At 54.6% G+C, this 14,367-nt stretch overlaps 1 protein-coding gene across 1 annotated transcript; it reads left to right on the top strand.

Annotated features, from left to right (window-relative positions):
• The first annotated feature begins 178 nt into the window (after positions 1-178).
• MCEE (methylmalonyl-CoA epimerase) lies at positions 179-12,471 on the top strand. Its single transcript, XM_055142302.1, has 3 exons — positions 179-302; positions 4,174-4,511; positions 11,616-12,471. Exons 1-3 carry the CDS (start codon positions 266-268, stop codon positions 11,766-11,768), a joined length of 528 nt encoding a protein of 175 aa, XP_054998277.1. The 5' UTR covers positions 179-265; the 3' UTR covers positions 11,769-12,471.
• Positions 12,472-14,367: the final 1,896 nt, after the last annotated feature.

The raw sequence follows: 14,367 nt of genomic DNA, 5'->3' as shown, positions 1-14,367 counted from the left end.
AGCAATAGCCCCGCCCCTTGAGCATATTCCCCGATCCCTAGAGCCCGTTTCCCCGCCCCTTGAGGCACATTCCCCCCTCCCCTTGAGCTCATTGCCCCGCCCCTTGAACACATTGCCCGCCCCCCGAGGTCATTGCCCCGCCCCTTTGAGCCCGTTACTCCGCCCCCTAAGCACATTCCCCGCCCCCTGAGTGCGTTGCCCCGCCCCTCGGCCGCGCTGTTCGCGATCTCGGCGGCGAGCCGGGAGTTCGGGGTTGCTCTCCAAGATGGCGCGCGTGCTGAAGGCGGCTGCGAGTGCGGCAGGTGATTACCCCGCGCCGTTGGGCTCCCGTGGGCAGGACGCGCTGGACGGGCCGCTGGGGCGGGGGGCGGCCGCGGGGGCCCAAGTTCTGACTGCACGGCGGGCACTTCCCGAGGGGGCCTGCGCCCCGGCCCCCAGTGGTGGCGGCGGGGGCGAGGCAGCCGCCCGGCGGCCGGTGCTGGTCGCGCCGCCGTCCCCACCCCCCGACGCTGCGAGCCCGGGCAGCGGGGCCGCGCCCCAGCAGTGCCGCGTCCTCGTGGGAGCCCCGAAGGTCAGTCCACAGGCGAGTCCTTGCGGGCCCAAGGGACCCGAGTTCTCTCCGTTGGAAAATCAGAGCTGGACCTCGCGAGCCGGAGTGGCCGAAACTTCCGCGGCTGCCCCGCGTGCGCACTTGGTCCGGAGTCCGGTCCCCGCGCCGGGACTCGGTGCGAGGAAGCGCGTGCAGACCTGGCTACGATTGTGCTAAATCCTCCTGCTTAGCACCTTCGGGGAAGGCGCAAGGGGGAGAAGCTTCAAAATGCTTAGTTTCTCTCCTCCCAAGGAATTAATTCCTAGTCCGCCTAAAGCCTCATCTCAAGCAGAACAAGTTGTCTTTTGCAATCACTCTAGATAGGCATACTTAAACACTTAATTTCTTTTCTTTCCTTTATTATCATTATTATTTTTTTTTTTTTTGGTTTTTGGGTCACACCCGGCGATGCACAGGGGTTACTCCTGGCTCTGCACTCAGGAATTACCCCTGGCGGTGCTCAGGGGACCATATGGGATGCTGGGATTCGAACCTGGGTCGGCCACGTGCAAGGCAAACGCCCTACCCGCTGTGCTATCGCTCCAGCCCCCTCTTTTCTTTCCTTTAAAAAAAAAATTTTTTTTTTTGGTTGCATCCAGCTTGTGGCCATGGCTTTCTCCTGGCTCTGTACTCAGTGACCACTCCTGGTGTGGCTGGAGGACTACATATGGTGCCAGGAATCAAACCTACTGGGCGTCAGGCGTGGCCCTAGCCACTGCACTATCCTTCCAGACACGTAATTTCCGTTTGCCAGTAGGCGCTGCTCCCCAGGGCTAAGCCACGATCCACATGCAATGTGCAGTGATCGTCTTAGGAGTCTCGGCTTTTCATCAGGTTAAAGAGGTGGTATGAAAAAATGGTCTAACAACTGTCCCCAAATGAATAACAGGTGCTACTTAATCTGTGGCTTCCCCCTGCCCTCTAGCTTCCCCCTGCACTCTCCTACTTCCCCTGATAAAAACAGGCCAGCATCTTAGCCCACAAACCATTGCAAGGAGCTTTTGGCAAAAACAATGTGGAACAAAGTTAACCCTTAGGAAGTAGACATGAGTCATAGAACATATGCTGGGGGCAGAGAGAGAGTTCAGGGATTATAGTGCTTGCTGTGCAGTCCAGAGCACTGCCAGGAGCAACTCAGAATGTGGCTCCAGCCACCCCCCAGTGACAGTCCTCATAGAGCATAAACCAAAGATACTCAAAATCAAGCACCAAAATAGGACAGTTTCAAAACTGGAAAGTTAAGCAATGTCTTGATAACCTTGGCTTCACTGCCTGATATTCCCTGCTTTGGGCCCTGAAGCACTGCCTGGTGTGGCCCAGCCTGCCACCCCAAAACTGAAGCACTGTATCACTGTCCTCCCGTTGTTCATCAATTTGCTTGAGCAGGCACAAGTAACGTCTCCATTGTGAGATTTGTTGTTACTGCTTTTGGCACATTGAATATGCTCTGGGGAGCTTGCCAGGCTCTGCTGTGTGGGCGGGATACTCTCGGTAGCTTGCCAGGCTCTCTGAGAGGGGTGGAGGAATCGAACCCGGGTCGGCAGCACTCAAGGCAAACGCCCTACCTGCTTTTAAACTGATTAACACCCCAAACAACCGAAATTTAAAAATAAAAATGTCAGCCCTTCTCAGTCATTTTACTTTTTGTTCAGGCGTCCATTTCTGCATGTGCCATCCTTCAGCCTGCCAAAGTATACTTGGTGAGACCTTTGTGCCCCAGAGGCTAATGGAACCCTCCGACTGTGAGAACCTTTGGGACTCAGCAGAAGAATCTGCTTCCTCCCGGTCCCTGAGGCTCGGGGTTTGCAGAGCTGACTCTGGCACGCCTTGCCCACGTGGGATTGGCAGTGGACTTCGTCTCCACTCGACCCCTCACACCTGCTGGTGCCCCAGTAACAGGGCCCCGGCCCTCCCACAGAGGACAGCCAGAACAGGGGTTCTGGCCCACAGGGTGTGCAGAGATCGAAGACCCCCGAACCAGGCCTGTCTGTGGGCGCTTTCTCACCTGGTGCAAATGCCTGCAGGCCCCAGGGTCTCTCCTAGGCTCATGGAAGTCACAAGATGAGTTTTCCCAGCAAGGTCTGTGGCTTTCAGTCAAATCAGACAGTGCCACTATAGCATTTCCTATTACCAGAGGTCCCCGAACTAGAAGTTCCAGCTTCGGTGTTTTTCAGTCTGCTGTTTTTCACAAGAATCAACAACTTGGTGTTTACATGATGGGCTCTCCCGCTTGCTCCTCTGGAACTCTTGTTGTGTTGTGCTTTTTTCTGTTTTAGAAGGTGCTGGGTTCGGAGGCACACCTGGTGGTGCTCAGGTTTACTCCTAACTCTGTGCTCAGGTCACTGCCTCGTGTGGCTCAGGGGCTTGATTCAAGTCTGCAAATGCCTTGAGCCCTATACTATCTCTCCAGGCTTCAGTTTAGAGGAATCTAATCGGGCCACCCACATGACCGGGATTGTCATCCCAGAGAAGCTGCTGTCAAACGTGGCAGGGGAGCAGCAGAGGGCGGGATTCCTTATTTCTAGATGAAACAGGTTCCTGGACATTCAGCGTCTGCCTCAGCCTTGGGAGTTAGAAAAATAAATGGAAACTAGGTGGGAATCCTCATCAGTTTGCCCTCCTGGCTTTTGCATGAGATGATTTTCCTTCGTTGAGAATCACTTGACTTAAATATATGCTGAAAAGTACAGATCTAAGGGCTGGAGGGATAGGATAGCAGGGAGGGTGTTTGCCTTGCACGCGACAGACCTGGGTTTGTTACTTGGCATCCCATATGGTCCCTCAAGCACCGCCAGGACTAATTCCTAAATGCAGAGCCAGAACCCCTGAGCATCACCGGGTATGATCCAAAAAGCCAAAAAATAAAAATTAAAAAGGCGGGTCTGGTTAAGGTTTTAATGACTTTGCCAGGTAGAAGACAGAGAAGGCGAGTCATAGGTGAGGGAGAAAGTGGCTCCCCCGTGTGCCAGGCAGACTGGAGCTGGTTATTCTCAACGGCCCCTCCCATCTCACCATTTTCCATCTGTGGAAATTGTTACGACGAAAGCCTGGCTCTGTGCTGAGTCTAGTTGGGGCTCAGGGTTTGCTTTGGAATTTCTTTTCTTTTTTTTTTTTTTCTTTTTGGGTCACACCCGGCGATGCTCAGGGGTTACTCCTGGCTTTGCACTCAGGAATTACCCCTGGCAGTGCTTGGGGGACCATATGGGATGCCGGGGATCGAACCCAGGTTGGCCGCGTGCAAGGCAAATGCCCTACCCGCTGTGCTATCGCTCCGGCCCCTGCTTTGGAATTTCTTGCTGATTGGGGCAGAGCCGGAGCCGGAGAGAGAGAACAGTGGGTCTGGTGCGTACCTCACATGTGGCAGACCTGATTTAGTCCCAGGCTCCACAGAGTTCCCTGAACACCACCAGGTGTGACCCCCCAAAGCAAGAGAAGGAATAGACGGGAGCGAGGCATTTGTGGTAAGCCCTGCTTCAGTGCTGAAGATGAGCAGGCCTGTCCGTATCTGCATGGGGGCTCGCTTCTGAGAAGCCCTTCCGGGGCAGGCGCCCCCCTCAGCCATGCCCCCTGCTGTTGGCTTCCAGGGCTCTTGTGCAGACGGCTGCCCCCGGCCCCGGCCGTGAGAACACACTCCACATCACAGTTCTCTCACCAAGTGGCGCCTTCCCTGTGGAAGCTGGGCCGACTCAATCATGTTGCCATCGCCGTGCCCGACTTGGAAAGAGCCAAGGCATTTTACCAGAATGTTCTGGGCGCTGAGGTGAGCGAGGCCGTTCCCCTGCCCGAGCACGGCGTGTCTGTCGTGTTCGTCAGCCTGGGCAACACCAAGATGGAGCTGCTGCACCCGCTGGGGATGGACAGCCCCATCGAAGGCTTCCTGCGGAAGAACAAGGTGGGGGGCATCCACCACGTCTGTATCGAGGTACTCTTTCTTGTATTTGGGGGGCTCTGGGTCCACATATCCAATAGTGCTCCTGACTCTGTGCTCAGGAGTAAGCCCTGCAGTGTTCAGGGGACCCAGCCGGGGTGGGGTGCTGGGGATCAAACTTGTTTTTGTTTTTTTTTATTGAATCACTGTGGTACACAGTTGCAAAGTTGTTCATGATTGGGTTTCAGCCATACAGTGTTCCAACGCTTGTCCCTTCAGTGTACATTTCCTACCACCAGTGTCCCCAGTTTCCTTCCCTCCCCCGCCTCTATGGCAGGCGCTTCTCTCTCTCTCTCTCTCTCCCTCCCCCCCCTACTTCCCCCCCCCTCCTTTTGGGCATTATGGTTTGCAATACAGGTACTGAAAGGTTATAGGTGTGTATACCTTCACCTACTTTCAACATTTAGTTCTTGTTCAGAGCAGTTATTTCCGACTATCATTGTCATGCTGGTTCCTGCTCTATCCTAACTGCCCTCTACCCTACACACACTTGTACACATGTGGCAAGCTTCCAACCGTGACCAGTCCTGGCTTCTGTTTTCCCTGTATTTGAACATTAGTTTCATACTATTTTTTCTTTCGTATTTCACAAACGAGTACAGTCATTCTGTGTTGGTTCCTCTCCTTCTGACTCATTTCACTCAACATGATACTCTTCATGTCCATCCATTCATAGACAAATTTCATGACTTCATTTTTTTCCCCATCCCCAACTAGGGATCCTCCAGGGGGCGCTCCCAAAGCCAAGGCATCTAGAACCCACGTCCAGCTCCCGGCTTCGCGTGCAACAGCTGCCCTGCTTCACCCTTTCTAATGGGACTGGAGCAGTAATACAGCAGGGAGGGCGCTGACCTTGCATGCAGCTGAGCCGGGTTCAATCTTTGGCATCCCGTAGGGTCCCCTGAGCACCACCAGGAGTGATCCCTTCGTGCAGAGCCAAGAGTAACCCCTGCGCATTGCCAGGTGTGACCCAAAAAAGCCAAAAGAAAAGACACCTCCCCAAACAAAAAAAAATCATTTTTCCTAATAGCTGCGTAGTATTCCACTGTGTAGACATTCCGTAGTTCATCTGGTCACCTGTTCTTGAACACTTGGTCTTTCCCAGGTTGTGGCCATTGTGAATAGTGCTGCAATGTTCTTATTCTCTTGATGTTTGATGTTTTCCATTTCCTTTTTGCAGAAGATCTTTTTGGTTTGGGGGCCACCCCGGCAGTGCTCTCAGAGCGTACTCTTGGCTCTGCTTTCAGGGATCTCTCCTGGTGGGTTCAGGGGGCCCGATGTAGACCAGGGATTGAGCCTGGGTTGCCTGTGTGCTCGGCAGGTGCCCTCCCTGCTGGCAGAGGTGGCAGTGTACCGAATGCCCTTGGCATCTTAAGACCATGTGCTGTTCCCAGACACTGTGCTTGAGGGATGATAATCCGGCCTCACTCCTGGCTGGGCACTCGCAAGGCAAATGGCCAAGCAGCTGTGCTGTCTCTCCAGCCCCTCCCTGTGTTCTTAAGGTCCCCCAGAACAGCCTGCTAGACCCGAGGCTTGCCAGGATGACGCCTTTATCTGGAGCTGCACGGCCTTCTGGTGGGGATGAGCCCAGCTTCCTCGTGCCTCTGTGAGGTGCCGACTGAGTCCAGGTGGCCCTTGTTCAGAGAACCTAAACTGTGCCCTCGGAAAAACCCAGAGCCCACACCGCACACCAGCGCTGCAGCTGGTCATGTTGCCCATCGTGACAGCAGTGTCTGGGGTGACTCCGGCTTAACTGCTGGCGGCTCGGGGAGGGCTTCCTGACGTGCAAAGGTGATGCTGCCATGTGGGTTGGATCAAGCCTGGGGTAGGAGTCACGGGGGGCAGCAGGCTGAGGCCACAGTGCTTGGATATCTGCTCAGCTGCACCAGTGAGCCAGAGCCGGCTCGCCCAGGGTGCCAGTGAGCAGGGGCCCTGACCAGGGGGCCATGGAGTGGGGTGCCGTGTCCTCAGGGTGCCTCCTGCTCTGTTCTCATCTCTCCCCTCCAAGCCCCACACACCCTGCAGCGGGTGAGGCTGGGACCTGGCCCCTGGCCCTGCTGAGGAAGAACATGGCAGGCAGACGGGGGCTGGCACCATCCTGAACGGGAACCCCCAAGTGAGCCCTGGTCCCCGGGTGCGGGCTGGGCTGGAGGGTTTGGGGTTTGCCCGAGCCGCTCCCTCCCCCGGGATGGAGATGCGGCTCGGGCCGCCTTTGAACCCAAGCTCTCCTCTCCACATCAGAGCTGGGCCTTCAAAGGGAGGTTCGGGAACTGGAGTTCAGCGGAGAGTCAGACAGTCTAGTGATGTGACTGAAGCAGAGTCGGGCCTGGGAACTGGGAGGAGAGGGTAGGACCAGCCTCACGAAGGTGGGTGGTAGGAGGTGCGGGAAGTGGCTCCTTGTGGGGGTGAACTCGAACTTGCCCCTCATTGTTACTCCCAGGCCTCTGTGCAAACTGAAATGGCTGGGGCTGTGGTCGGGCCGAGTTTGAACCCTGCAAGCATGTGCCTGGTCCCAGCACCACTGGGTGTTTTCCTGGCCTCCCCCAGACACCACAGGCGCCCCCTGGAGGACCCAAGTCATACTGCACTCTGCACTGCCAGGCTCCAACCTCTGGAGACCTGCATCCCTAGGTTTGGAGGGGAGGAGTTGGTGGGGGGGGGGGGGCAGCGCCGGGCCCCTGTGTCGCCAGCATCACGTGAATTTGGCCACTGTATTCTTTTTTAAGAATGGCGGTAAGATTTTTAAGTGTCAGTAAATGCTCCGAATTACTTTGGGGTGCAGGATGGAGTTTGAGCTACACTGGGTGATGCTCACAATCTTTGTATGGGGGGTGGGGGTTAGATCCCAGCACCACATGGTGCCCCTGAGCACTGTGGGGAGCCTATCTTCTAGCACAGAGCCAAGAGTAGCCCCTCAGCACTGCTAGTTTACCCCCACCTCTAGAATAATCCAAACAAAAATGACATGTTATTCCTTGTTCATGAAATGTGTCCCTGAGAATCACATCTTCTAAGACTTTTGCTTTTTTTTTCCCCCAGCAGTGCTCAGGGCTGACTCCTGGCTCTGTGCTCAGCGACCACTCCTGGCAGGGCTTGGGGAACCGTATAGGGACTTAAACAGGTGTGACTCTTCGCCCCAAACAAACAAGATTTCAATGAGGCTTTCAGCTGGGGCAGCCAACAGCCAGAGAGAGAGGAGAAGGTTTGCAGGAGATGTCTCTGAAGTGTCTCTGTGACTGGTTTGTGGCACTGTCAGTTTGAATTGACAGATGACGGTGGGATCAACATGACTGCCCAGACTTGGATGAACACATCCCCCAGCCCCCGAAAATAAAGAGCTGGTGAGGAGTTGAAGTGAATGGCAGAGTTCTTGCCAGTGGCATCCAGGGCTCGCCACACCGTCTGATGCCACCCAACTCTCCCATGAAGGATTATAAAATTAGATGTTTTCAGATGGCTTTTAGACTATTAGTGACTTATCTTTATGACTTAGGGAGACAGACGTAATTCCCCAAGTCAAATTGTTTTTGCATTCCCACAAGCATTTCTTTCGTCATAAAGTAGATGGTGCCATCTACTTTAACTCAGAAAATTAAAAGACATTTAAATTTCGTTTTTATTATTACTCAATAAGACACTAGGAGTGCTCTTAACGAATATGTAAAATTTATACCACCATTCACAGAAGGTAGAATATGGTGAAAGATCTTTAAGGTTAAAGTTAATGAGAGAATTCATGGAAATAGAAGTGAGGAGAATAGCACTTAGGCATTTGCAAAACAAAACTAATAAGTCTCAAAGATATTTTTTGGATATGAACATAAAAAATGCTATAGCCTAAATATTGGGATGCAGTATCAAGATTGTGTTGCACACCTGTGGTTGAGTAGGGTGTTGTTTAGGCCCAATCTCAGGTAGGTGTTATCAAAGCTCGTGGAAAAAAATGAGGACATTATGAGAATATAGCAAATAGAAGACTATCGCAAGCACCCACCCCTCATAACCGAGTCCAAACATTCCTGGTTTTGCCATACTTGTTTGACCTTTTCATTGTATTCTTCATTTTTAATTAAGTTTTACTGGAATATTATTGATGTACCAAATTTAGTTTACCAGTAATTCTCACCAAGCCACAATGCCTGAGTCGAGTGTGAGCCTTGAGAAATCAAACAGCATAGTGACATCGATGTCTGCAGGATGAGGGGCTCATGGCTGGGCTGATTCTGCATGTCCTTAGGAGCTTGACACAGCACAGAGGGTGAGGCGCTGCCTTGCACACAGTTGACCCTATTGGGACCCCTGAGCCCTCCCAGGAGTGAGGCCTGGGCCCAGAGCCAGGAGTAAGCCCTAAGCACTGCTGGGTATGCCCCCTGATCAAACAAGAAACAAATTCACTTATTACAAATGGTTCATCCGTGTGGTCATCACAGCTGACCAGTGTGGGCCACTATTCCACTGGCTCCTGTAATCCCCATTGTCCTATTCTTCCCATGGACACCTGTGACTCCGCTGTCCCACTGGCCTTGTTCTCCCCAGAGGTGCCCTTTTGCCGCCCAGTGCCATCCCCTCTCCCAGTGCCCACCCGGGACCCTGTTCTACAGGTTTCCCCCAACTCTCATCTTGACAGCGCCGCTGGCTGCTGTGGTTTGGCATCTTTGACATTACTGGTGGCCCGTCCCGAAGTCATATCTGTGGTGGGTGACATTGGTGGCCCATCCCACAGTGGCATCTGTGATAGGTGACATTAGTGGCCCGCCCCACACGGCATCTGTCTGGTGTTTTTCTCCTGGCACTGCGTAGACTCTGGGCCATGCGTGGCCCTGGCCTCTCAGAGGCCTGGTTGTGTGTGCTCATCCCCCATGATGGTCGGCATGGCCACACTGAAGGAATGGCCGTGGCGCCGTGGGATTTTTCTGCGTCATCGTTTTCTGCCCTTCCCTGCCATCTGTTCTGGGCTCAGTTATTATCAGTTGTTTTCATGGGTGCAGGCATGCAGGCTTAGGCTGAGCCCCTGCCCTCCCCTTGTGGCTCCAGCTTCCCCCAGCGTTTTGGGAGGCTCTTGGTTGGCTTCTGTGTGGACTCTAAGATGCTCCAGACCTGTTTTCTCTCTCTCCTGCCCTTACCTACAGCAGCCCTTCCTCCAGGAAGCCTTCCTGCCCTTACAGTGGAGAAGAGGATTTGGCACCAATGTCTAAGCCTGGCTGTTTTGCTGCTGCAGGGTATCACTCTTCTAGGCATGCCCAGCTAACAGGGCAGGTCATACCTGTGCACGCTCACACACACACACACACACACACACACACACACACACACACACACACATCCACATCCACGCCTCTGAACAGGACCAGGGGGACCCACAGATTCCCTGATTGCAGAGAGGAAATGACAGCTTGGTCTCAGTGCCCATCTCTGGCCCGGAGCTCACAGGCCTCGGGGCGGAGACCTTTAGTTGGTTATGACAGGGGAGCAGATATGGGGGAACGCTGGGTAGAACAGGGAGGGGCTTGCTACCGGGGCCCCACCCCCACACTGTAGGTCTGGAACATTCTCAGGGAGTAGAGTGGATCTTGGGATCAAAGAGCTTCCCGGAAGCCATGGTTGGAGCCAGCCATGCGAGTACAAGGGCGTCTCCTGGAGGCCCGGGAAGATGGGGTGCAGAATGTGTCCAGGGGAGTGATTGGGGTAGAGCCACGAGGGACAGGAGCCTGCCTGGCCTGGGACCCTGCTTCCTCCGCCACCCTGAGTCATGCTCTGGTCACAGCCGAGAGAGGAAAATGGGCACTCTGGGACCCGCACTGGCTGGCTGAGCGCGTCACAGTGGGGGCTGCACTTGGGACACTGGCCCTGTCTTCCCCCTTGTGCTGGGGCATCGCCTAATGGGGTGGGGCAGAGGCGTCAGAGCATCCCAGGTCTGTTGGCCTGCTCGGGAGCCCTGCTCTGCCTCTGACCATGCTGGAGCCTGTGGCCTCCCCGTGGCAGTGCTCTTGTGACAGCCTTTATGGGCTTGTTCCAGAGGCTGGCCTCTTAGGGGTCCAAGACTAGGGGGAGCGGGGTGGCGGGACCAACAGGGCAAGATGTGGGGCAAGAAAAGAACCTAGAAGAACAGTTACTAGTGTCAGCAGATCCATCCCGAGGCGGCGGGAGGACAGCAAGATGGGCTGGTCAGCGCCTGCCAAGAGAGAGCCATGGGGGGCAGAACTGTACCCACATACCCGTCAGACGGGCAGAAGTCAGAGGGGAGGGGAGCTCTGACAAGTCAGGGAGTCCTTCTAGGGCGAAGAAGCACTGAGAGAGATTCTGAGTGATCTTCGTTTCTGTGAAGTGATGGCCAGGGGTCTTAAGGCTCCAGGAAGTCCCGCTCATTTGCTCCAATCTGGTCTGTGTCTGCTGTGAATTGGGAAAAAATACCAGTGTTTGGGTTTTTTGGATATTTTTAGATTTAAAAAAAAATTTTTTTTTAATTGAAACACAGTGTGATACATAGTTACAAAGGTTTTCATGGTTGGGTTTATTTAATGTGGCAAAACCTTTCAGTTCTTCACCACCATTGTACATTCCCCACCACCAGTGTTCCCAGTTTTCCCTCCCCCTCCACCTCTGGCAGATGCGCTCCCTCTCTCTCTTTCTCTCTCTCTCTCTCTCTCTCTCTCTCTCTCTCTTTCCTTCACTCTCTCTCTCCCTCTCTCCCCTTCATTTGTTCTTGGTTTCTGCTTTTATTGGGCCAGTTTGTGCTCAGGAATCACTCCTGGTGGGACTTGGGTTGCCCTAGGCAGTGCTAGGGGTCAGGCCTCAAGCCAGCCATACATGAGATAAGCATTTCCTCTCCAGCCCTTATATTTTAATTTTCAGCCCATTTATATGGGAGACCCCGTATCATGGGTGAACATCTCTCTGGGACTTGCAGGATCAAACAAGAAAAAAGTAATGCGGTAGCCTTATGGTTTAGGCTACAAGGAAATGCTTCACCTGTAGGGAACATTCCTAAGCATTGTGTTGCTCCTCTCGGGAGAGGGGCACCTTCTTTCCCTGGACACAGTGCTGTGGTTTGTGATCGTGGAGATGCTCAGTTGCCGCTCTCTGTCTCCCTCCCTCCAGGTGGACGATATCAATGCAGCCGTGCTCGACCTGAAAAAAAAGAAGATCCGGATTCTGAGTGAAGAGGCCAAAATTGGAGCCCACGGGAAGCCTGTGATCTTTCTGCACCCCAAAGACTGTGGGGGTGTCCTGGTGGAGCTGGAGCAGGCGTGATGCCTGTCTGCGTCCATCACAGACACAGGCACGGGACGCTGTAGGCCTGGGAGCAACGCCAAGGGCTCCCCTATGAGACAATAAAACGTGGGCGTCTCCAGTGGTCCCCGATATCACTCCTAGCTTTTCTCCAAGAATCTGAAGTCACTAGTTTCGTTCTGGGTGTTGGGTTTTACCCTGGTGCTTGGGGGTTGCTGCGAGCAGGCTCCGGGGGCTGGGCCCGGGGCTCCCCGTGCGTGTCAGACGCCGCAGCCCTTTGAGTTTCTCCTGGCTCGAGGCCTGGAGAGTCCGCACACTGCTGCATCAAAGGAGCACCAGGGACTCTGCAGACGGAGGGGTGGCCCTCGGGCGCCGGCCTGGGGGAAGACACGAGGGAGACTTAGTGGGGAAAGCGGGAGGCTCTCCGGGTGATCGCTCCTGCAGAATTGCGGCACAGTGGTTCCCAGAGTGCAGAGTCCTGCAGGAACACGGGGCGAGGGGCTGGGGTCACAGGCATGGCACTAGCGCTTGGTGGGGGTCCACTTGGTCTTGTGCCCAGACAGACAGAGCTGTACCCAAGATTTAGGTAGCATTGCAATCAATAAAACTTGAATGTTTGGTTCTATCGTATATTTCCCGCTTTGGGGAAAACAGATTTCTGAGCACTTTGAGAGCATTATCAAATCATGAGCATTATGAAAATAAACTTTCCTGTTCAAGCCAAGTTCAATGTGTTACCTGCCCAAAAGGCATTGTCCGTGTGTGTGTGTGTGTGTGTGTGTGTGTGATGGTGGGTCGGGTACAGCACGTGTGTGTGTGTGTGTGTGTGTGTTTGTGTGGTGGGTCGGGTACAGCACGTCTCGTCACAATAGGCCACGGATGGAGCTAGGTGTGAGTTCTCACCTTGCAGGTGAGGCCCCGGGTTTGATCCCTGGCACTGGAGAGAAATGGCCCTGGCTGCAGAGCCCGGGCAGCTTCGTGCGTCCAGGCTCAGGGCACAGCCCAGCCGGAGAACACTGAGCCAAGCATTCTCAAGCAGAGGGTCAGGGAATTCTGGCCGCTTGGAACTGCTCATACACTGCCGAGTTGTTTGGGGTGTGGGAAGTCAGGGGGAGCCAGTGGTGCTCGGGGGTTTACTCCTGGGGGTGCACAGGAGACCCCATGGGCTGCCGGGGGAGGAAGAGGCAAGGCAAGTGTCCTCCCTGGCCTCTGTGTGCCCCACAGTGGTTTTTCTTTGAAAAGCGGAGCTTGTTCAAAATGATCAGATGCTTCAGAGTGTTTCAAAATAGTCACCTTTTTTTTTAAGGGGGAAACACCTTAAGGTGCTCAGGGTTATTTGGCGGGCGGGGGAGGGGAGCTGAGGGGCCATGTAGTGCTGAGGGTGTAACCAAGACCCCAGTGTGCAGAGGCAGGGATCAATCACACACAACTCCATCCTCCCTGGGACGCAGAATGAAAGATCGTGACGACACTCTGCTCTTCCCCAGAACGATCCCCAAGTGACCGCCATGCGGAGTGGAGCACGCCAGGGCCCAGCCCCGCCAGCTGCTGGTCTGCGGCCAGCAGAGGTCGCCCCGGCAGAGCCTGCGGCCTCCGGGGGAACACAGCCGTTTTCTTGCCCTTCTCTCTCCATGACCCTCGGCGATTCCTTCTCTGCTCAGTCAGCCCTGGGAGTTTGGTTCCCCTCCTGACGGCATTACTCCTGCTCGCTCCAGGGCCTGATCTTTGCACCCTGTTGTTCCTGATGACAGCCAGGGCGACTCCCAGGCCCTGAGCCAGGAGTAGCCCCTTTTGGGGTGTGGCTCTGAAGCCCCCCAGAGACCAGAAACCCAATGCTCTCTTCCAGCCCCGAATCTCCTAGGATGGGCGCACTGTCATCAGACAGTTCTGAGCTAACTCGTGTTCTCACATTCCCGCCTTCCTCCTCCCCTCACTTTTCTTCCTGCCCCACGCTTTCTGTTTGGTTTTCCTTCATGAGTTCTGGGCCACAGACTGTGGTCAGGGCTGACTCCTGGCTCTGTGTTCCGGGATCACGCCTTTCAGTGCTCAGGGGATCCTGTGGGATGCCGAGGATCGAGCTGGGATTGGCTGCACTCAGGCAAGTCAAGCGTCTTCCCTGCTGGCCTCTCTCCAGGCCGCACTAGAACTCCTCTTTCTCCCCCGCCCCCGCCCCCCGCAGAGCCTGGCTTTTGAAGTCTCAAAGCCACGATCTGACAGACACATCTTTGATGTCACTAGCCACGAGAGCAGCCTGATAACTCAGAGTCTGAGCCGGGGGGTGGAGGAGAGTGGGGAGGAGTGAAGCCCCCACTGCACAGCCACGTCTCTTCCTGTTTTGGGGGTCGTTGCTGGTGAGAGCTGCTGCTACTGTTTTTCCTCCAGAAGATACTTTTTTAAAAAAAAATCCTGTTCTTGGGGCTGGAGCAATAGCACAGTGGGTAGGGCATTTGCCTTGCACGGGGCTGACCCGGGTTCTATTCCCAGCATCCCACATGGTCCCCTGACCACTGCCAGGAGTAATTCCTGAGTGCAAAGCCAGGAGTAACCCCTGTGCATCGCCAGGTGTGGCCCAAAAAGTAAAAAAAAAAATCCAGTTCTTTCCCACACATGCACCTTGCGG

The sequence above is a fragment of the Sorex araneus genome, chromosome 6, assembly GCF_027595985.1.
Source record: "Sorex araneus isolate mSorAra2 chromosome 6, mSorAra2.pri, whole genome shotgun sequence".
Classification (NCBI taxonomy): Eukaryota; Metazoa; Chordata; class Mammalia; order Eulipotyphla; family Soricidae; genus Sorex; species Sorex araneus.
This window is presented reverse-complemented; position numbering and strand designations above follow the sequence as displayed.

Bases quoted from the DNA above. Each gene is read 5' to 3' on its own strand.
- MCEE (XM_055142302.1), top strand. From the start codon at position 266: ATGGCGCGCGTGCTGAAGGCGGCTGCGAGTGCGGCAG. The intron at 303-4,173 runs GTGATTACCCCG...GTTGGCTTCCAG, and splicing joins GGCGGCTGCGAGTGCGGCAG to GGCTCTTGTGCAGACGGCTG. The intron at 4,512-11,615 runs GTACTCTTTCTT...CCCTCCCTCCAG, and splicing joins TCCACCACGTCTGTATCGAG to GTGGACGATATCAATGCAGC.